This window comes from Larus michahellis, chromosome 4, assembly GCF_964199755.1.
Source record: "Larus michahellis chromosome 4, bLarMic1.1, whole genome shotgun sequence".
NCBI classification, from domain to species: domain Eukaryota; kingdom Metazoa; phylum Chordata; class Aves; order Charadriiformes; family Laridae; genus Larus; species Larus michahellis.
The window spans coordinates 90,162,272-90,183,901 of NC_133899.1; the positions used below are offsets into that span (position 1 = coordinate 90,162,272).

General features: G+C 39.2%; 1 protein-coding gene across 3 annotated transcripts in view; it reads left to right on the forward strand.

Moving 5' to 3' along the window:
- The first annotated feature begins 2,692 nt into the window (after nt 1-2,692).
- The window catches only part of TPCN2 (two pore segment channel 2), a 30,958-nt gene continuing 12,020 nt past the window's right edge, over nt 2,693-21,630 (forward strand). For 2 of the 3 annotated variants that reach the window (XR_012586904.1, XM_074586329.1), the window contains exons 1-17: nt 2,693-2,891; nt 5,051-5,115; nt 6,501-6,577; nt 7,234-7,411; nt 8,110-8,226; nt 10,029-10,135; nt 11,073-11,145; nt 11,792-11,860; nt 14,072-14,171; nt 14,475-14,540; nt 14,955-15,019; nt 18,018-18,115; nt 18,429-18,510; nt 19,914-20,000; nt 20,643-20,762; nt 21,070-21,129; nt 21,219-21,347. Coding sequence is in view for 2 of the 3 variants with exons in the window: in XM_074586329.1 (XP_074442430.1) it covers nt 2,786-2,891; nt 5,051-5,115; nt 6,501-6,577; nt 7,234-7,411; nt 8,110-8,226; nt 10,029-10,135; nt 11,073-11,145; nt 11,792-11,860; nt 14,072-14,171; nt 14,475-14,540; nt 14,955-15,019; nt 18,018-18,115; nt 18,429-18,510; nt 19,914-20,000; nt 20,643-20,762; nt 21,070-21,129; nt 21,219-21,347 (1,599 nt within the window). In the remaining variant the exon portion in view is untranslated. The remainder of the gene's footprint in view (nt 2,892-5,050; nt 5,116-6,500; nt 6,578-7,233; nt 7,412-8,109; nt 8,227-10,028; nt 10,136-11,072; nt 11,146-11,791; nt 11,861-14,071; nt 14,172-14,474; nt 14,541-14,954; nt 15,020-18,017; nt 18,116-18,428; nt 18,511-19,913; nt 20,001-20,642; nt 20,763-21,069; nt 21,130-21,218; nt 21,348-21,630) is intronic. The other variant, XM_074586330.1, reaches the window with a different exon arrangement.

Sequence of the window (21,630 nt, forward strand, 5' to 3'; positions counted from 1 at the left end):
CTCAGTTATTTTACATGTTTTTTATTTATTTAGCATTGGCTGTGTAGACTGGTCCAGTGTTTTGAATAGCCACATAGGGTCTAATTCAGCAAGGAAGCACTTCTAACTTGAAGCAGATGGGTAATCTCCTTGTTAGCAGGATCCAAATTAGAGTTCAGCTTTTTGTTTTGCATCTACTTGCTGTGTAACTTGCGACAATTAACTTTAAAATCTCTCACTTAATTTTCTCAGAGAGGAGTAATACCTACTTCCTCAGGATGTTCAGGGATTGTTTAATTATTGCTCTCCAAGATCCTCAGCTGTATTTTAAGGATTTTGAATAAAGTTGGCATGGTGCCTTTTCCCTCCTAGCATTTTTGATGTGTAAGGGTAACTTGGTGTACCTGAAATAAGAAATGTCTTCTGGTGCACAGTATCTTGAATAGAGAGGACACAAGTTTGGTATCCATGTCACTGTTGGTATTCCTATATGCTCTGGCGCTGCTTGTCCAGGAACTGTGTGATCTGTTATCACTGACCATGCCATCAGTGAGTGGTTGGACTTTCCCACATAATCCCTTTACTGTTAGAATCAAGCTCATTGCGTGCAAAACATCTGGAAATGGAGTGAATAGTGCAAAATGAAGTATAAAGCCAGCTTCCTTGAGCTCAGTTAGTGTGAGCTTTCCGCCTGCTGTTTGCAACCCACCTTCCACCTCCTGTTTGCAAGAAGTTATTTTAACTTCATGACTTCATTGATCTTTTAAATGTGTCCAGCGCTGTGGAACAATAAAAAAGGTACAAGGATGGGCTTGTTCCTTCACTTGCATCCCCTTTCTGCTTGTTCATTTAATGTTTGGCCGTTTCTGTTGCTTATTTTTTTATTTGATTTGAAAGGTGCACTTTTAATAGAGGAAACTAGGAATGCATTTGTGAGGTTTTGGGCAAACAGTACTATAACTACGATAGCAGGGGAGCTTAAGGCCAAGCAAGACTTCTGTTAAAATGGTCATGCATTGTGCTAATGGAAAATGTCTGCTAAAGGGCATGTTTTCCACCATCCAGAAAGACAATGTTGATTCACATGGAGTTAAAGATGCTGCATTGTTCTTGGTGGGTTTATTGTATGTTATTCATTTAAGTACATAGCTAACTTACCTTAGTGGATGTTGCTGGTACTAAGGATGTTTATGTTTGTCTGATGGAAAATCCCAGCTGAGATTCACCTTCCTTCACTGTCCGTTGCGCACTTCCATTTCCCATTCCAGCCAGAGGGAGTGGATGAATTTTGAACAGAAGTTCAGGAATCCATTGTATATTTCTCTTTTTCTTCCTGAAGTTATTGATTCTCTTTCCTAACAATCACAGAAGAGGAAAGGAGAAGGAAACATTTGCTTTCATTCAAATAAAAAATAATCGCAAAGGTAATACAATGTTTACCTGTGCTCACTGTAACTGTGGTTACCCTGAATATTTCAGACACTTAGTGAAAGGACACTCATGTTTCTTAGCAATAGCACTTAGAGCGTATGTGCAAATTGCATTTTATTTCTTACCTGCTAATGCTGAATACAGATTATACCACCCCACCCCTACTTTCCCTTTACCGTCCTGAAATTTTTACTGTGCCTGTTCCGTCTGATGCCTCTAGTTCAGCTGTTATCAGCAATAACTCCAATTTTATCAGTGCTCTGCTGTCTACTGAGAATGGGAAATAACTGTAACACGCAGCTGCTGATCTTCAGTTTTTACTAGTGATGACTATTACACTAAATGCATTGTCATGGACTTTTCCTTTTTATCTTACGCTCCCCCAAAAGGCTGGATCTTACCCTGACGTATTTAGAGGTCAGTGTAAAAACAGGGATTTTTTGACCCATCAGTTATGCAGCTGGAGGCAAAAACTACCCCGTTGCTAATTAAGCAGTACAGGATGGACCTACAGGCTGGAATACCAAAGCAATTGACTTTCCTTTTTATCATTATGCTGCCATAGCTCCTGCTATGTTTCAGAAAATAGTATATAGTCAAATTAATCCTATATCTACCCTTTTGGAATTGCAGCTTTATAAAATTGAACAGAGAAAGGGATGTATGAAGGGGACCATGAGGAAAGGGGAGAGTAGCAACAGCGAAGCATCTTTTACCTGTCGAAGTAGTGTAAGGTAAGTCTGTATGCCTAGGTGACTAAATATGAATTTAAATACGGTCTGTGACTAGGGATGTTAATGATTATTTAAGAAGGTGAATACAAGCAGGAAGCAGTAATTTCTATCCCTGCTAAATAAATAAATATCCTCAATAAATCCTAAACCTGGCCCCCGCAGCTCTCCCCGAGGCAGGGACTGGCCTAGAGGCGCCCTCAGCCGAGGATACCGAGTTTAGGGCTGCCGTGAGGTAAAAAAGCTGCAATTCCTCGTGAGGGATACTTTTTTAAGAATCGTAACGACCCCTGGCATCTGCTCTCGTAAGTTCGGGTGAAGAACTAACGCTTTTTACCACAAACTTAGTCACGTCTGTCACCACCCCACAACCGCTTACAAATACCGGTTCCTGAGGTGGCGGACGGTGCCCTGCTCGCTGCCCAGAGGGAGAAGTCTGTCAGGGGACAACTCCGTGACCCGGCCCAGCTCCCGGCGGCGAACCCGGCCGGGGGGACGGGCCGGGGCGGCGGGAGGAGCCCGGTTCCCGCCCTCCCCCGGCCGCCGGTGACGTGCGGCGGGCGGTGCCGCCCCGGCCTCAGCCCCAGCCCATCCCGCCGGCGGCGGCAACAGCAAGGAGGTAGGGAGCGCGGTGGTCGCTGCCTATGGAGGCGGCAGCTGGCGCTGAGGCGGAGCCGCTGTTGCCCCCGCGGAGCTGGCGAGCGAGGCGGGTTTTCTGGCGGGCCGGTGCCCGCTCCGCTGCTGAGGACGGTGAGTGCGGTGAGGCGGGAGGTGACGGCGGCATCCCCCGGGCCCGGCGCTGAGGGAGCCGGTGCCTGAGGGGGGCGGCGGCGCTCTCCCCTTTCTCTCAGAGCTTGCTCTCTCCCGGGAGCGGGGCGGGCGGGCCGGGCGCCGGAGGAGGAGCCCCCCCGGGCCTGCCTTGGGGGTCTGCCGGGGCTCGGTGGGGGTCTGCCGGTGTTTCGGCGGCGGCTGGTCCCGGCAGCTCCGCCTGAGGCGGCTCGGTGGGGCCGCCTGCGGCCGCCCTGCCTGGCTGAACGCACCGAGCCGCTATCGCTGACCTTGGGTGCAAACCTTGCACTGCTGCAGCCTGAGACGTGGCTTATTTTCTTTTTTAATTTTTATTTTTTAAGGTGCTGACAATTTTTTTTTTTTCCCCCCTCTTAACTCACTGCCTATTCGAGGTCCCACTTCTCAGTTCCCCCCAGGAAAAGGTTCCTTTGGAGACCTCAGGTTCTCTATTATCAGGGGATCACATCACTTAAGCGAATCTTCTCTTTTTGTTGCCTGTTTGTTGAGTGTCAAAAGTGCAGTGGGGTCTGAGAGAGATCCTGCACACCCGAACCGAGCAGTATTTCACTCATTGCTTGTGACTAAGCGTCACTTGCTGTGACTAAGAGTTTCAGAAGAAATTGGGTATCCTCGGTAGCATGCATGGAAAATGCGTGGATTTTCTTTCTTTAAAAACAAACTAAAACTCTTAATTGCTAAAGCAAACATTTCTTGCTAATTTCCCTGTTTTATTTTTATATTAAGAGCAGTTGCTTAGATTCTGCCCTTACAAAATTAACACTAGGCTTGTGCTCCAAGAAATCTAAAGCTTTTGCTGTCCTTGCTATCCTTTTGACTAATACTGCTCCTTTAAACAACTTTATTTTTGTCTTACTGGTGTGTCGTGTCTTGGAAGAGATAAGATCTGCATTGTGTGAGACTAGCTTGTCTCCTGTTTATGCTCAGTCTTTCTTGATTCATATCTGAATCAGTACAAAACTGTGTTGTTGCTTTTGCTCAGATAAATGGTGACATTTAAAAACTGTTTGCAGTTTTTGTAGAAAATTGATGCTGCTGAATCATGTGGAACATAACATTGTTTGGGACTCAGATCAGTGGTGCTTCTGGCATTTCTTGGAGCCTGGAGAACATTGTGCCAGTGCTAGGAGTGACTCAATCTCATCGTATCCCGTGCTGGGATTGCTGTCTCCTGGGAGGAGACAACATGAAGTGCTCCTTGGGCTTCTTCCCCTCTGTGGGAACGTTACGCTAGCACATATTTTCATATCTCTAGCCCCTGTCAGCTTTCTTTTTTTTTCTTTTTTTCCCCTCTTCCTTTTATTTTTTTTTTTTCCTTCCTCATTTGGGCCTTAACTGCTTTTGTGTCTCTTATTGGCTTAATTACCAGGTTGTTTACTCAAGGGTCCTAATTCAAGTGAACTCAAGTGCTTGCCACTTATTCTTTGTGTATGTATCTTCATATGAACTGTTTTGAAGTGTTGCATAGTAACTAATTTGTTGATATTTTATTTCACTTTGTATACTTTCACCCCTTTCTGTCTTGAATGCTGATCTGTTTGATATAGTGATAATAACTTGGGACAAATTTAAAAAAAGGACTTGATTCTCTTCTCATCTGAGTGGAGGTTTCTGTTGATTTTGGAGAGAATGAGATCAATCTAAACCTCAGTACCTTTGTTAAGCAAAAGTAAAAATGTGTAGTATTCTAGTGTCTGATTTTTCCAGCTTCACTTGACTGTACACTTTGTCAAACAATAATTTGATTGAAGCTCTATTGCAATGCACGTTACTTAGGACTTGTCTCTCTATAGAAATATTGCAGTCTTGTGGTAGCTATTTAACTACTGGTGTAATCCATATACTTAAGCTAAATGTAAGAGAGAACCTTTTCACAAAATACAAGAAGATGCATGATCTGTTTGAGATGATTGTTATTTATTTAATTTAATGCACAGTACTGCTGATGGAGCAAATGTGGCAGGAGCTGTCTCTACTTTTGTGTGTGTACAGTGTTCTTTACCATGAGAATCACGGTTGTGGAGCTTCTGTTAACTAATTAGCAAGCTGTAGGCTTTATCTGAAGTACAGAGAATGAGTCTTACTTCTTTTTAACTTTACAGGTGCTGGAGCTGATAATGACCTTTATATAAACCAAGCCATAGTATTTATTGAAGATGCAATACAGGTAAATATAATTGTTTGTTAGCTATTGTGCCTCCCGTGCTGGATATTTGTTGTGCATTCTGCTAGCTTTTACATTTTTATGTGGTCAAGGCAACCTCCACATAACATCATCTTGATTTACAAAGCAAAATCAGAATTCCAAATTCCTGTGGTATGCTAGTTTCAGTGAAGTTCTGCCTAGGAGAAACAAGTTTCTTCGTACAATGAAATAGAGTCGTCTTTGGGGGGTTGAACTAGATGACCTTTAAAGGTCCCTTCCAACCCAAACTATGTTATGATTCTCTTCAAGGTTGTCAAAAGAGATGATGATTTGTGGGGTGGTTTTTCGTTTGGGGTTTGTGGTGGGTTTTTGGGTTTCTTTTTTGTGGGTTGTCGGGGTTTTTTTTGTTTTGGTTTGGTTTTTCTGGTTTTTTTTGTTTGGGTTTTTTTTTTTTTTTGAAAGTGACTGGCCTTACCGCTAAGAGAAACTATCTGAGCAAACCTTGTAATTTGCCTCTAAATCTGACTACTTGCATATTTTAAAAGCTGGTAGAGTTTAAGGCTAATTTCAAACAAGAAGCTGGAACTCTCGCTTCAGCTGAACTTTGGAAGTCTTCATTCTGTCTTTGTCTCTCCTTTACTGGCCATTACTGCATATTCTCAGAACCTATTATCTCCCAGTTATTAGTCACAGGCAGCGGGAATGCTGTAGGGCAATTCTTGAGCTCTCTTGCTGCATTCAGATAGTGTTTGGTTGGGAGATATCTGAGGATCAGGTATATTAAAGGTGCGGATACTTCTCGGCAGAGGAACAGCGGCCCAGGAGCAGCTGCTGAGGAGGGCCTTAGCAGATTTCAGCAAAAGTGGGACAATTCTGAGTACTGGGTAGTTCCTTGAACGTAAAGCATGTTTTGTTTAAGGACATTAGAGGTCTCTTATATTCAGAATTAAACTGTTTGAATCTTATGGCTTTTTGGAAGAGAAAGACAAAAGAAGATCCATGAATGGAATGAATGCTAGAAAGGTAAACGAAATGGGTGGACCGTTTTGGTGAGTAGATAGAATAGGCGCTGAATTAGTACAGGTGCTTTTATTTTTAATGATGATAACCCTTCCTTCAGATGACTGCCACGCAGTTTGATTATCTGAGCGACTGTGTGGTCCTTAGACTAGGAAGACTTCATTAAAATCTTTCCCATTGCATGCATGTAGGCTACAGCTATGGTCACGGGTGACTGACACTTTAATAACTTGTAAAACAATTTCTTTAGCTTATTGTGAAACTGGAATTGTCTCAAGACTTGAGCTTTGTTGATTAGAATTTGGTTTATTTTGGTAACTTGATCTTTGTCTTTGAGACAGACTGAATGTAAGGTTTGAATTATCCTTCTTGCTTTCTGCCTTCAGTATCGATCTATAAATCACCGTGTGGACTCCAAATCCCTGTGGCTTTATCGATGGTACTATTCAAGAACCTGCCAGTGGTAAGAACTTGGTATTCATTTTGCTTTTTCATTTTGGAGTAAGGCTTTATTAAAAAAGAAAAAAAAAAAATCATCTTTCTTTTGTGATAAATAATTAAATAATTGTACTTTTATCCTTATAAGAATTTACTGTACGAAGCAAGTGGGTTGATTACAAGTGAACGTGATAGAAGTGGAAAGCAACAAGATATACAAAAGCGTGATCATGTAGATGGCTCTTTGAAACAGCCATAGGACTGTTGCATGAATAGACTATTGGCATGATTTACAGCACGGTGTGTTAGAGTTTTCCAAGTGTCTATTTCTAAACATGTTAAATAGTAGCGAGATTGTAATGTTAGTTTCAGAAGAACACCACCTAAGGTTATTTGGTGGTCAGCAGTTACGTTATTCTAATGTGGGTAACGGCATGCTAATTAAGTGCTGCATTGCGGTCTAACCCATTTGTCTTAAATATGATCTTATAAAGCTTGGTTTACTTCTAAGAAAATTGCTTTACTGTAAGTATTTTATTGCTCTTTTGACTCATTTTGTGGGCTTAGTGTTTTTTTGGTGTTTTTTTGTTTCATGTTTTTTTGTGGGCTGTTTTTTTGTTGGTGGTGGGTTGTTTGTTTTGTTGGGTTTTTTTTTTTTTAATTTCATCTCTGTCCAAACAGGATTTTGAGCTTAACCATTACTGTAATTCTGGCTTTGGCTTTCATTGAAAAGCCTTCTTCGCTTACTGTCACGTCAGATGTACGATACCGCCTTCCTGCATGGAATCCTCCTTGTGGCCTAACAGAAAGCATTGAGCTGCTTTGCTTTCTCGTGTTCATGGTTGATGTATCCGTGAAGGTGAGCATCACGTTCATCTGATACTGAATGAGATGCTAGGTGTGTTGGGCAGCTCAGTAGGTATAGCCAGTGTGGCTTTCCTCCATTTTATGTTTTGGGAAATGCCTTAGAACTGTTACTCAAATCTTGGATTTGCATGATGAGATTGCTTTGCTATACTAAAGGCTTACTTTCAGGAGAAATGAGAAAATGCGTATTTTCTAAATTAAAAAAAATTGTTTTGTTTTTTTTTTAACCTAAGAAATATAAACTCCAGCTTGTGTGAAAGAAGTGAAATAAATTTTGCGAAGAATACAATGATTTTGCCTTAGCTGCTTGTATTAAGCTATAAAAATTGGGGTATATAGTGATCAAATACATGCCAGTTCATTTAAACAAAATAAAAATAGTCAGAAACTGAACTTTTCTTTGGATGCTTCTTTCTGGAAAAATCTCCTTATATGCTTATTAAATGGACATTTTTCTTGCATTCAAAGGATTCCTCTCACATGGCCTGTGTGCACCACTCACTTTTACTGACCTTTATTTAGTTCTTGTAGAAAAATTCTCTGATCAGTGTATTTTTGTTTGGATGTCACAGAGCTCTTTATGAGCACTGCTGTAAAATTACAAATACTTGGAAAACAGTTGGTGCTGGCTTACTTATTAGGATATTGGAATTTATTATTAAAATAGGTTGTTTCTTTGTTTTTCCTCAGAGTTACTTAGTTGGATGGGAAGAGTTTTGGAAAAATAGATGGCTAATGGCTTATATACTGACGTTGATTGTTTCCCTTACTGATTGGATTGTATCGCTGAGTTTCCTCTGCACGGAGGTAAGAACTGCTTTCTGCAGCAACAATTAGCGGCTCTAGTTGTGGAGAGTGGCAGAGGAGCAGAACCTGCAAAGGGATAGTCAGCAGGGTGGTGGCCTATTGGAGAATTAAGGGAGGAGGGTGAGACAGTTCATGTTTGGTCTTTGATAGCTGGATAATTCAGTAAAACACAGAAAATACGTGGTGTAACGTAGCTTCTCAAGGGATTCTGTTTGATTATTACTATAAGATGTGAGGTCATTAGTAAAATTAGATAAAGCTTTGTTGCTGTAGTCTGTCAACAGTCAAACAGTACGGAGAAAACTCTGGTTATATAGCACCAGTTTTGTCATACAGTTAGAGAATTACATTCTTAACTTGATTCAATGGCAGAGTCTATGTAGTGTAAAAGAGAATTGTATAGTTTAACAACTGCTTTCTTGGATAAAGGTGTCCTGAGAGGAATGTCAGTTTTGTGAAACAGTCCTAAAAGTTTATATAATAATGCAATCTCCCAATTGGTTTTCTCTGTCATAACATAAATCTGCATGAAATTAGTTTTGTTCACTTATAATTATCATTAAGAAAATACAAATATGGTAAAAAAGCTAGGAAGTGAATGAGGCAGAAATCTTGAATTTTGCTTCTTATATCAAAGCCATTATCTGTTGCCTTCAGATAACTTTCAAACCTATTTCAAATTATTGTCTGTATTAGGATTAAGTTGGATGCAGTTGCTACTATTAGTAACCCACTGTTGAGCTGTTCAGGCTCCAGTGGTTATAGTTGACCACTGGTCACTGCTGACCAGGATGTGATGTAGTATCGAAGAGATGATCTTAAAATGTTGAAAGAACATGTTGCTTAAGCTTGTAAGTATCTAACTATAAGAAAAATGCATATGTCCTTTTTGTATTCAAGTCAAATGAATATAATGCAGCTGAAAGAAGGATTGTGCTTGCAACATGGGGACTGTGTCTTGGAAAGAAGTGATTGTAAAACCTTTAGGTGTGATAGTGGACGAGTAGTTTGAACAGGAGCCTCCCATACAAAGCAGCAGCAGAAGGAGCAGTTTAACTGCCGGGATGTATGAACAAGGAAATAGCGAGGGAGCAAGTGATTATTTTTTTTCTTTTTTTTTTTTTTTTTTCCTGTTACGTGTGGCCCTGAGAAGACTGGTTGTAAAATGCAGGATGCTGAATTACTTGAAGTAGCTGATAAGTCACAGAAATAACTTGAAGGCTGGCAAGTGTCTTGAATGCAAGAATCAAACAGCTTAATTGCTTTAATGTATGCTAAGGAAAATACAGGCAATCACCTTTTTGAGTCCTGCTAGAGGCAGAAATTGCTGAGAAATAAGCAGGCCCTTTAATTATAAAAAGGAAAAAAAAAAAGGGCTGAAACTTGAAAGCAAGCACTTATTTTCAAAATGTGTATCTGTTTTTATTGACAGTAGCTTGCTATTAATTCCCTTCTTGAAATGGACCTTGGCAGAAAATATGCAAATGCCATCTCTTGACCTGCTTGTTATGTCTACCAAGAAGTGAAGGTAGATTATTTATAATTAGCGGCCTGATGAGGCTATTGAAATGTCAGTGTGCATTTTTAAAGCAATCCCTCATTCTTTTAATGAGGCACTCACTCATAAGTATAAAATCTTTGTGTGTTTTGTGACTTCAGTGGGATGGATTTAGCTTCTGAGCACAACCTTTTTATGTTATACTGTTGATAGGTGTATCACTGCTTTTTGATAAATTTGTATTAAAAATATTTGTGGCCTTAATCTTATGTGAACTCAGTATCTGATCTGTTACTTTTTGCAGGATGTGAGAATAAGAAGAATTCTTCGTCCTTTCTTTCTCCTTCAGAACTCTTCTATGATGAAGAAAACATTAAAAAGCATCAACAGCACATTGCCTGAAATGGCAAGGTAGGTCATAGCATAGAAAACATCCTTTTGCAGCAAGAATAATACTCTTAGTATTCTGGTGTGTGACATCTGAGTAGCTTCCTTCTTGATGGCCTAGCTAGAGTGGTTGATGAGGTCGGGCAGTGACAGATGGAGGTTGTGTTAACTTTTTGATTCCTTTTGCCTGTAAAATTTCTCAGAATGCATGTGATGTGACTCTAGCTTTTTGATACTTGTTGAGTGGTGTTTTTTAATTCTGTATATGTTACATATGGCCCCTTTGTAAGGGAAGAACTGAATTATCATCTGGGCAAAGGTCTATGCTGTGTTTCTCCAAGGTAGCCTCTCAGAGGTATGGGTAGACACACGTGTACTTGTCTTCCAATCATGAGTGCCACGCAAGAAGATACCTCTATCTTTACATCTTCAGAGTGCTTTACTCCAGCTTTTTCACTTCTAAATGGCTTTGGCAATATGTGTGTTAAATTTTGCCACCATTAGAAATTTGAAGTGGAAACCCTACTGGTGAAATCGTAACCAGACAGCATGACACTTTTTGAAAGAGATCTCTTCCTGTCACATGGGTCGTGTATGTGCACAGCTTATGGAACTCGCTGGCCTTGCCTGTTACTTTTTAACTACCAAGTCCCAGGAGAATTAAAGGTGTATGGAAGCCAAGATGTTGTATTTTGATTGGAGGGTATAAAGAGGGTCCTAACTTTAGAAAAACAAATGTTAGAATCTCATTGACCTCACAACTGTCTAAGCTCATGCTGAGGAGTCCTGAACAAGTGTGATTCTTATTTTGAATCAAAACTTAGATCATCTTTTGTTAATTCCATATTGCTTCTTAAAAATACCCCTGGTTTTCTTTATATGGCATCCTTTTGTATTTTTAGCAAAGGATATTAAGAATAAGATAAAGTTGGTATTAATGCTTATGTTTTCTTTCCAACAGTGTTGTTCTACTATTAGCTGTTCATCTGTCTCTTTTTACCATGTTTGCCATGCTGCTGTTTGCTCGAACAAAGGTAACCAATTATAGTTATGCTTTGGTACATCTTGGTGTTCTTTTTTCTTTACTTCCATAGCTGCTAGTTTTATAATCAAACTGGTGAAACTTATTTCCCCTGAAGAGGTCATGTTACCTTGTCAGACTCACTGGGATGAGTTTAAAGTCCGTTTAGAGAGATTTAACGTGTGCATAGTACCCGTGTATAGTGCTATTTCTGTAAGCGTGCATTAGAATGCCCCTCAGAATAGTGTTAGAATCCCTTCATCTTTTAGTGAAGAATTTTTTCCGGACTGTGCTTTGCTTGTTAAGTGATAACACTCCTTCCTGCTTCATAACTGAAATCTTTCTCTCTCGCTATAAGCTGTAGCTTATTATTTTATTAGTGTAGCTCTGCTTCTCAGAGCAAAGTTAGTTCTATGCTAAAATGTGGTTGACATCTTTGTTTATGGTCCTGCATGTTACTGGTATTGATGCCATTATCACAGGTTTGAAACTGAAAGTCTGTTTATACAAGTGGCTTTCTTACACAATTCTCCAATTTAATCCTTTGCTTACTTTCTCTGCTCTTGTTGAAACCTACACTGTTCTGTGTCCAGAGCTCTTAATCTTGTCACTTTTTTGTTTATATTATCACTCATTTCTTTTCTCTTTTCCTTATCTAGCTTTTTGCTAAGTTTAGTTTCTTCTGTGTTTTCTTATCTTCCAATACTGGTATCCCTGGCCATGCCTTGGTAGGTTTTTGCCTGCATTATTTGGATGTTTTGATTTCTGATCTTTGTTTTTTTCCTCTGTTTTTTTTTTCTCTTTGTGCTTCCGAAAAGCAAATTTGAAATTTTGTTGTTAAAATCACTTTTGTGTTCCAGTACTCTTGGTATGTTCCCTCTCTCCTAAACTTCCTGTACCTTAACGGATCATACTCAGATTTTTATTTTTTTTTGTCCTTACTTTTTAAGATCTTTCATAAATGTGTTCCTATGAGCACAAAGATTTGTTGCATACTTCTCCCAGTAATTTTAGCCTTCTCCTTAATCTCAGTTTTGCAGCTTCGTTCCTACTGCAATTTGCACTTGAGCCTGCCTCTAGTCTTCCTCATGATTGGCAAATTCCTCTAATCCCTGTGTTACAGAATTTCTGAAATTAGAAGCAGAGCTCTATTCCCCCCCCTCTTTGTGTAGTTGCATGCTAGATCTTTGTATTATCTCTGTATGTTGCATCTAATTCCAGTTATGAGCTTTCCCAGCAGATGGGAATATAACTTGTACACCTGAATCAATCAATTTTGTGTATGTTTAGGTGAAAAATAACAAATTAGAGAGCAGTCTGTCTTTCCTTTTCTGATTTGCTAGTCTAATACCCCTACAAACTAATTGTATCTAACAAAAAAAAATACTGAAAGCAGGTTCTAAAAATACATTTAGTAATGAAACTCCTGCCTCTAGATTTTTGCATTGTCTTGTGTATGTCCTCTAGAGGTACATTTTTCCAGTCTTTGCAGCAGATGCAAGGCCTGTTTGTTCTGTGCTACATGATTCATGTTTGTAATGTTTGCACTCTGCATCTTTTTTAGCTGTCTCTAGTTGAGCTTGGGGAAAAAAATAACTATGTGGATGATCCCAGATCAGCCTCTCAGTGCATTTTTGATGAGAATTCTGATACCGCCAGAGCTTTGGATGTTTACACTGAGCCACAAAATAATTTTGATGACCTTAGTCGCCGAAGTATTTGCAAATATTTTTTGGGTGCTGTAACACTGATCTCTGTCCCCCATCCCCCCCAGGATATTTAAGCTCTATGTGATATTTGCATTGATACCTTACATAGCATTTTGAATCTTCATTCTTTTCAAAACAGAACAGTTGCCTGTTTTCCACCTGCCCAACGGCTCCTGTAATGTGCACTAGCACTGGTTATAGCATAGTGCTCTTATCTGTGTAAATATTTATTTCCTCTAGAATAAGATGAGTATCCTTGCACTTGTACTTTAAGTACATCTTTACATACGTTATTGAAAAGAGACCTAAAACTTGTCTGACTGTGTTCTGTGTAGACCTTACTGTGACTAAACAGAACCTCCCACCCCGAGTATTTAAGGGGATAACAGGAGAAAGGGGAATACCTTTGTTCTGAGTAGTGGTAGTAACTTTTGTGCAAATAACTGTTTCGGAGGATGTTAAGTTTTCTATTCGGAAGTCAAAGGGGAAGTGAGAGAGACCTTTCACAGTAAGTATGCTAGTAGAGCTGTAGGTGTTTGAGAGGAGCTCATAATCTACCAGCAAGGATCTTTTGTAATATGGTAGTCATTGAGGCAGCTCTTCATTACTGAGGAAGCTGGAGTGTAGTCCTGGAGTATACAATTCAGGGTGATTAGGTTTTCATCTATGCTGAGGTACAGCATGCTGTAGCTGGAATAACAAAGAAAGCTGCTTTTACTAGATGTTAATTTTTATAATGCAAGTTGAGAAGATGGTATTAGTCTGTGATTTTTTTTTAATAATTTTTTAAAATCATGCTTAGGGAATCCCTTTATCTCCAGTACACTAGTATCTCTTGCAGGTTAAGAGGTTATGCTTTTTGTGTCAGTCAAGGGTGGCTTCAGATTCCTATATTGTCTGTTTGTGACGTTATTGTTCTTCCTGGATCTGGGGTGCTAGCTAGACATAACTTCTGTATTGAGCTTTTGTGTCTGTCTTAGCTTGCTGTTCTTCCTATGTTTTTTTTTTAATGTCTGTTAATAAGTGAAGTGATTGCACTGTATTCCTAAACATTGTCCTAATTTTTATGCTTGTCTCGTGCTTTTTTCACGGGGTAGATCTCATTGTGTGTGTAAGAAATTGATTAGTTGACTGATACATTTTATTTTGATTTTTTTTTTCCTATTCTTTGGTAAGACAGTCTTAGTGATTCTTCAGTGTTTCCCTAACAATGAACATCTCTTTGACTAGGATGGCCAGCAGGATAAGGAGTGGATGGTGTATTTCCGGAATTTGCCAGATTCGCTGACGTCACTGCTGGTCCTGCTAACTACTGCAAACAATCCTGATGGTGAGCAATGTTTCAGAAATAACTCTTGTCTTTCTTTTCAAAGAATAATAGAGTAAGATTACTTCAGTCTACTATAACCATTCTTTCAGCTGATAGCTCTTAATACAGCCAGAGGAAGGTTACGTAAAGATTTTTCATGCCTTTAGTAACTTGATTTTTGCCTTTCCTTTGGTGTAATTGTATGTGCAACTCTAAAGCTGAGCTATATAAGAGCTTTTAGCAGTTGCCAAAAACTGATAGGGGTCTCCCGCTTTCATCTTAAGCATTAATTTCTTATTTCCTTTTTGGTTAAATCTGATATAGTGATGATTCCCGCATATTCTAAGAATCGAGCGTATTCAATCTTCTTCATACTCTTCACTGTATTAGGTAAGTTACCGCTTGTCTTCAGTAATTTAAAGGCAGTTTTTAACTTTGATACTTATACATACCAGCTACAGAGTGTTTTATTTTTCTAGGAAGTTTAATCATAAATTTATCCTTTTTTTTTTCTGTTTCCTCCAATTACTGTGTAGTGTCTTGTAAGATAATTTTCATGGAAGGTACTTACGGTTTGGTTTGTTGTTGGTTTTGTGTTTTTTTTTTTTCAAAACATAATAGTAACGTATCACAGGGGGATGGCTATGTTACATTGTGTTCAAACATCAAAAACGTTTTGGAAATCAAACCCAAGAAAACTTATCCTTTTAATGTTCTACATCTGATTTACTGTATACATTGAAGCTTCTTTGAGAAACAGACATGTATTTCAATAATTCTTACTGCCTCTTTTTATTCCAATAGGCAACTTGTTTCTGATGAACTTGCTTACAGCAATAATATACAACCAGTTTCGAGGATACCTTCTGGTGAGTAAAGCATTCCTAATTTCTGTGTTCTACCATAACCTGAAAACTTTGAAGCCCTGAGTATTAAAATTTCAACTGTATATTAAAGCAATATGCCCCTCCTGGTTGTAGATACAGTTTTAAGAGACTAAATGTTCTTTGATATATATACTTTTCCCCTTATATGCTGTTGTAGGTTCATCCCCTTCCATGAAAAAATTACCTGGTTGTATACTTCCATGTACGTGGTGGATCTGCAACTTTGACTATTATAGGGGAGGAAAAAAAATTAAATCAAACTATTATAAAACTGAACAAGGACAAGTGAACAAGTAACTTAAACTTGGTGTCTGTGAAGAAAACCTGCTGTACTATTTAAATAACTATTGTTGCAGATCCTAGCACTTAATTTCTCTGAGTAATGCAACATTAGAAGCTTTCAATAAAAAAGAATCACTGACTAAAACATCTTCACATTTGGCATTTTTCTATTTTACCCTTGCCATGGTGGGTGAATGTGATGTTAGAATGATTAGGGCAGTCTGCTGCCTCTAAAAGGTGGACTTGGGCCTTGTGATTGACTTGTACCAGAAGCAGTTGCCAATAGGTATAGTAGTTATTCTTGGTAGTATTCAGTCTCAAATAAAAGGAACCTGTGCTTACTCTCCATGAAATGCTAGTCATCAGTGTAATACTTTAATGTGCTTCTAGAAGACGCCTGATCATATGTGGTTCTCTTCTTTTTGTGGAATGTGAATCTGATGTGTAGTGTAATGACCTTTTTTGACTCAGGTGTCTATATGAGAGAAATAGAGGCTGACAAAGTAAGCGTACTTTTGCATGTTGTTCAAGAAGCCTGCAAGCTCGCAATCATCACTAAAGTTCTTTTCCCTTTATTAACAAGCTGTGTGATGTGCTTTGTTGCATTACATACACCAGTTGTTTAGTCTTCAACTGTGAATGTAGTCTGGATTCCTTTAGCAGGAAATAGTGTAAGTGCTTTTGTTTTCTGTATGAGATAGTGCAGTTGAACAATCTGTGACGAATAGTAATAAGCTGAGGCAAGAGTATTTTAGAAAACAGAAACAAAGTAAGTCAAATGAAAGATCATCTTGGTTACTTTCAATAAAATGTACTTCATCCAAGAGGTTAAATTTGTCACTTTCCTATTGGTATTCCAAAAAGACGTAACTGACTGCATAGATGGTGGAAGGGAGACAGAACATCCAAGGTGCACTACAGCCACTTAGCAGTTTACACACATAGTAGATTAGTAGAAATAACACAGTGCTAGGGTAGGTATTAATGGCCATCACACTGATGGCACGCAACTGAATCTTTGGTCAGGCAGTCATCGGTCAAAAGGGCAGCTGTCAGTCTCTTGCTCCTCACAACAGGCTGAGTCTTGATCTTGCTGAGGTGCCATCTTCAAACTGTTTGGGATTTTTCTTTGAGCTTTGTAGTTTCCATGCTGAAATTTTTCTCTCGAGTCTTGAGTTAGTTCCTCAACAGTTTCACTTCCACAGGTGTTTTTTAATTTCCTCTTGCATATTTTAGAAGACTTCACAGCTCAACAGCTGTGAACAATGTTTTTGTACCAAAACAATGGTTTTGGTAAAGCTGAGTCAGGGTAGTGCTATGCAAAAGCACTGGAGTCTGACAGCTAAACATCTGGGCTGTACATTAAGGGTTTTTTTTTTTTTTTCCCACTTTGTGCTTGTATGATGATGGTCTCTCTAGCTTGGAATTAACAGCAGTTCCCAGTTGTGTACGTTCCAACTGGTCTTTTCTCATGCCTATGGTTTCCTTCAGGTTTAGTGGCAGGGGAAACTTGGTGACTCTGACTTTGGGTGTGATTTCCCCCTTACTTACATATGGTCTTATAGTTCCTTCACTACTTACTTCCCCCTTTATTCATATATAGTTTTATAGTTCCTTCCCTTTACTTACATAGTCTTACAGTTCATTGAGCCTTTCATGGGAGGGGAGTTGAGGGCTTGGGTGTTAAAGGGAAATAATAGCTGCTCTAGTAGAGCTCCAGAGAGAAGATAAAGTTTGTTGGATAGTAAGCCTTAGGCAATACTACACAGAAGGAATGGCCCCCACCCTCTTGTGGGAGAGCGGTGTTTAAACCTAGTATGTGCTAAGAGGGATTTTTGTAATCCTTTCCTCCTGCTCTCTTTCTTCCCTTCTTTCTCAATTTTCCTCTTTCCCACGGGAGAGCATGCCGTAATCTGACTCCCAATAAAGTATCTGAGTTTGAAAGTGATTACTATGAAAAACAACAGGAAAAAAAAAAAGGCATGAAAAACTGTGGCTCTGGCTTTCTTCTTTTTGGCAAGAAGCTGAAGTTGGTCGGGCTGTCTAACTCTTCTCTTTGCACAGTAGTATGAATTTCTGTGAACATTCGAGCTTAGCGGTTGCCATTGTCTCCAGAAGCGGCGTGTGCCTATGCAATCCAGAATTAAAAATAACCCATGAGCTGGATGTTTACTTAAACTCCAGAGACTTGTTTGTTTGCTTCCTTCCTTCTCGTACATGGTGTTCTTGAGGGGAGCAAGGCTTAGGGGAGTCTCTTATTCTGATCTCTAATCACAAATCTGGGGTGTGTGCCAGAGGATCAGTACATTGTCTGACCACAGGACACAGTACTGTATGAGGAGCTGGGTAGCCCTGATCTTCTCCAAGCCCTTCTGGTAGGAATGGGCTTCACTGACTTCAGCCTATGACTCTTCATGGTATTCCTGTTAAACTGCAGAGTGTCTGTCTATCTGGGCCTTGTGGACAACTAGATCTAGTAGCGAATGATGGGAACTTTGACGGTGGGAGAAAGAAAACAATATTTTGCCTTCCTGAAAAATCATTTTAGTTGAACAGATATGGCCATTTCTTAGGCTTGCAGTAAGTTCTCTCTAAGGGCTCGGTAAATAATTTACAAGTCTTATTTTTATCATCTAGTTGGATTTCCTTTAAACAAGTGTAAGTAAACTGTCTCCTCTGTGGTGTTTTTACTATGCAGAAATCGGTTCAGTCCTCCCTCTTCAGGAGACGATTGGGAATCCGGGCTGCGTTTGAAGTGCTTTCTTCACTGAAAGAAGCTCCTGCTAATGCACAGCAGTAAGTGAAGAATGTTGAAACAGTAGATTATTTAGGAGCAAAGAGCAGATTTTTGGTCATCTTGTTTTGTTTAGTATATTTACTTCTTGAAAAATGTCAGTTTGTTGCTCATGTCTTTTATTTTATTTTTTTTCTTTAACTGGATGTTTATAACACACTGGGACTCTTATGGGGTCAGTTTCCTTTTTATTTCTACTTCTAATTTTATCTGCTTTTCAAAAAAAAGAAAGAGGCAGGAATGCATTTGGAACAGCTATTTTTGCCATCAAGACACTTACCTGTTTCAGGGCCTGTCCTGTTTTCTTTTAAATAGGTCGTATGTCAATGTTGGGGCCTTACAACAAGTGCTACAGAAAGTTGAAATGGATTCTCGCTGCAAGCAAGCCATAATGAGGGTAAGAACTGGATTTTCTTAGCCATTATATTGGTGACTGTTGAACCCCCTGATGGAACAGCTGTGGAAACTGAAGTTTCCTTAATCACACCATTGATCTAGGAGCAGTAACTTTCAGCTCAGCTTTCTTTATGATGCTTTCTTTAAGTATGAACAGAGGCCCAGCTCTCAGTGTCTGTTCATTTCTGGTCTTCAGAAAAAACCCTGTCTCTAGGCAGTGATTTCACCTTAAGATTGCTATTTCTTTGGTTGGTGTGATAAGGAATGCATTCACCTACAGAGAGATGTAGAGTAATGAAAATCTGTTTTGCAGAGCTAATTTCTTCATTTGCTTTACTTTCTCTCTGGAAGTAAAGCATTTCTCACTGTGGTCTAGAGCTGCTGTCTATAGCAACTTCCCTCTGCCATTTGGAAATATCTTTTTTTTTTTTCTGTTGTATTTTAGCTGTGCTGCTCCCTCTAGGTATTAATACTTGTATCAGGCTACAGGGAGAGTGGTTTTGCTTAACTAAAGACTTAATTAATGTTGCAGTTCATGCCATGATTTTCAGAAACTAGAGAAATTATTTAGCTCAAGTAGGAGATGTGGAGATTATTGGTGTGATTTCAGAAAAAATATATAAAAGTAATGTTGCTTTTTGAGAAAAGCATTGCAGCAGGTTTTGGAAGTCCATATTGTAAGGTCTTCAGCCAAAAGGAAGTGACAGTTCAGAGCTGATGGTTATAGTATCAGGAGTTGCCTGGCTCCAATGTGAAGGTTGGAAGTGGAATGAAGAGGTATCCATGTGTTGCTGCCAGTTGTTGTTGTCTGGGATAGGGGATGTGTAAAAAGTTGCCTGAAAAGAAACACTCTGCTCTGTAATCGTGCTGAGATGTCCATTGCATTGTTAGTTAAGTACACAAATCCAAGTTTTATTTTTTGTTCTGGTTTCTGGTGGGTTCTTTCCATTTCTTTTGTTCCTGTGCATGCTACAGTTGCAGTTAGTGTTTAGCATGCTATGGAATTGTTGTCTTCATGTCACAATTTGTGAAATAATTCCATCCTTTCAGGTTGTAACTTCTGCAGAACAGTGATAACTGACATAGTGTCTTAATTCCTTGCATCATAACATAGTAATGGCAATACTAGATGACACTAAAAATTCAAGAATGTCAAAAGAGCATGCTCCTTCTAAAGCTGCATGTGATCCCAGAGTAGGGAAAATAGAAAAGACGAGACAAATCCCATAGTCATGTAGCAGTTTTGTGTTAAAGCAAAGCAATATTGAAGCTCACTCTAATACCTTGGTGTAGGTTGTATTACATCTCTGTTGCTAGACTTTTAGGATAGCCTGAAGGTGTTGGCACTCCTTGAAGACGCATCTATTGCAGGTGTTGATCTGAATTTTTCTCTTTCATGTGAAGTCACTCAAAGTGTGCTCCTGTGACCAGCTGTCAGCCGCCCAGTTTCAGAAGCTCTTTGAAGAACTAGACAAAGATGCCATTAGACAAGTATGTATCTGACAATCACTTATAAAATGTCTTGAGTGTGGTCCTGCACGAAAACAAATGATGATGTTCTGCTATGAAGTGTATAAACAAACTTCACAACTTGTTGAATGTGGGGCATGATCCCATGTCACTGATATTTATTTTTTTTTAAGTTGTTCATGAATTGCTCTTATAGTCAAACATGGCATTGCTTTGGGGACTTTTACAGCATTAGTTTGGGGGTGCTAGGCAGTGTTAAATATACAAAATGCAAGGTTGGTTGTTCTGTCAGCATTTTTAAGTGACTTGGCCAGGCAAAATAGATGAGGGCTCTGGATGTGTATTTTGTTTAATAGGAAGATTCATTACGAGGAAATGAGCAACAGGAGTTTAGAGAAGGGTTGGATTCTCTCCCTTCTTTGCCGTTATCTTGTATTGTGCCATAGTTGCCAACCCATTTGCTAATCAGAAATGATCTCTTGCTGCTAATAGCCAGAGCCTGAAAGCACCTTCCTACTGAAATGTCAAAATTTAGCATGTGGCCTTGAAAAGTTTTTTGCTTTGAAAAGGTCTATCTCTTAAATATGAGGCTTGGTGTTTTTTCCTGCATCATTATTAAAATGTTTATACTTTATATCAGCAAATCCTTTGTGTTCTTTTCAGCATCCTCCCAGCCCAGACTACCAATCCCGTTTTATGCAGAAAATGCAGTTTGCCTTTGGCCATCCCTACTTTGGCTATTTGGGGAATGTTGTAGCCCTTGCAAACATTGTTTCTATCTGTGTAAGTAAAAAGGCTTTTTTGGTTTGGTGTTTTTTGTGTGTGTTGCGTTTTTGTGTTTGTCGGGTTTTTTTCCCTTGCTACAAACTTCAGTTCTGTTTTTTGTTTTTTTTTTTAGTCTCTGTTCTGTTAACCACTTTTTGCAGCAGATGTCTGTGATTGGTGTGCTTTAGTCATACTAAGTCTTAGAGAATACCTGCAATTAAAAATTATGTGCTGGGAATGCTTGAAAAGGTCTGTGCAAAGCATAAAAATCTGTTTTGTTCATCAGTAAAGCAGTGGATTCATAAAATATTTCTTGTTGTTTAAGGTGGTTTTGGTGATGGATGCAGATAAGCAGCCTTCTGAAAGAGATGACTTCTTTCTGGGGGTAAGATCCAACAGTATTCCTACAATTATTGCGGTTCCCTGAGTTGTCAATAATTCTAATTATTATTTTTTTTTGGGGGGGGGGTAAAGGCTATCAACTGCTTCTTCATCCTGTACTATCTGCTGGAAATGTTGCTGAAAATCTTAGCAATGGGCTTGAAAAGATACTTGTCGTACCCAAGCAATAGATTTGATGGACTTCTGACTGTAATTTTGCTGGTAAGCTTTTTGTTAACTTCTGTATTCCTAGATTTTTTGACTAGGATGGTTGGGAACTGCAAGAGCTAGTGGAATTGCTTTTTATTCAACACTTACATGCACAGTTAAACAGCATGAGCTAGTGTTATGGTTTTCAGTGGCTTGTACGTTTTGGTCGTGCATAGTACTCTTAGTGTCTACTTTCTGGTGTCAGGCTTCTTTAAATTCATGGAAAAGGTGAGCTTTCTTATAAGCAGACTTTCTAATGTTATTTGGAAGCATTCAGCACTTGGAGTCCTTACAT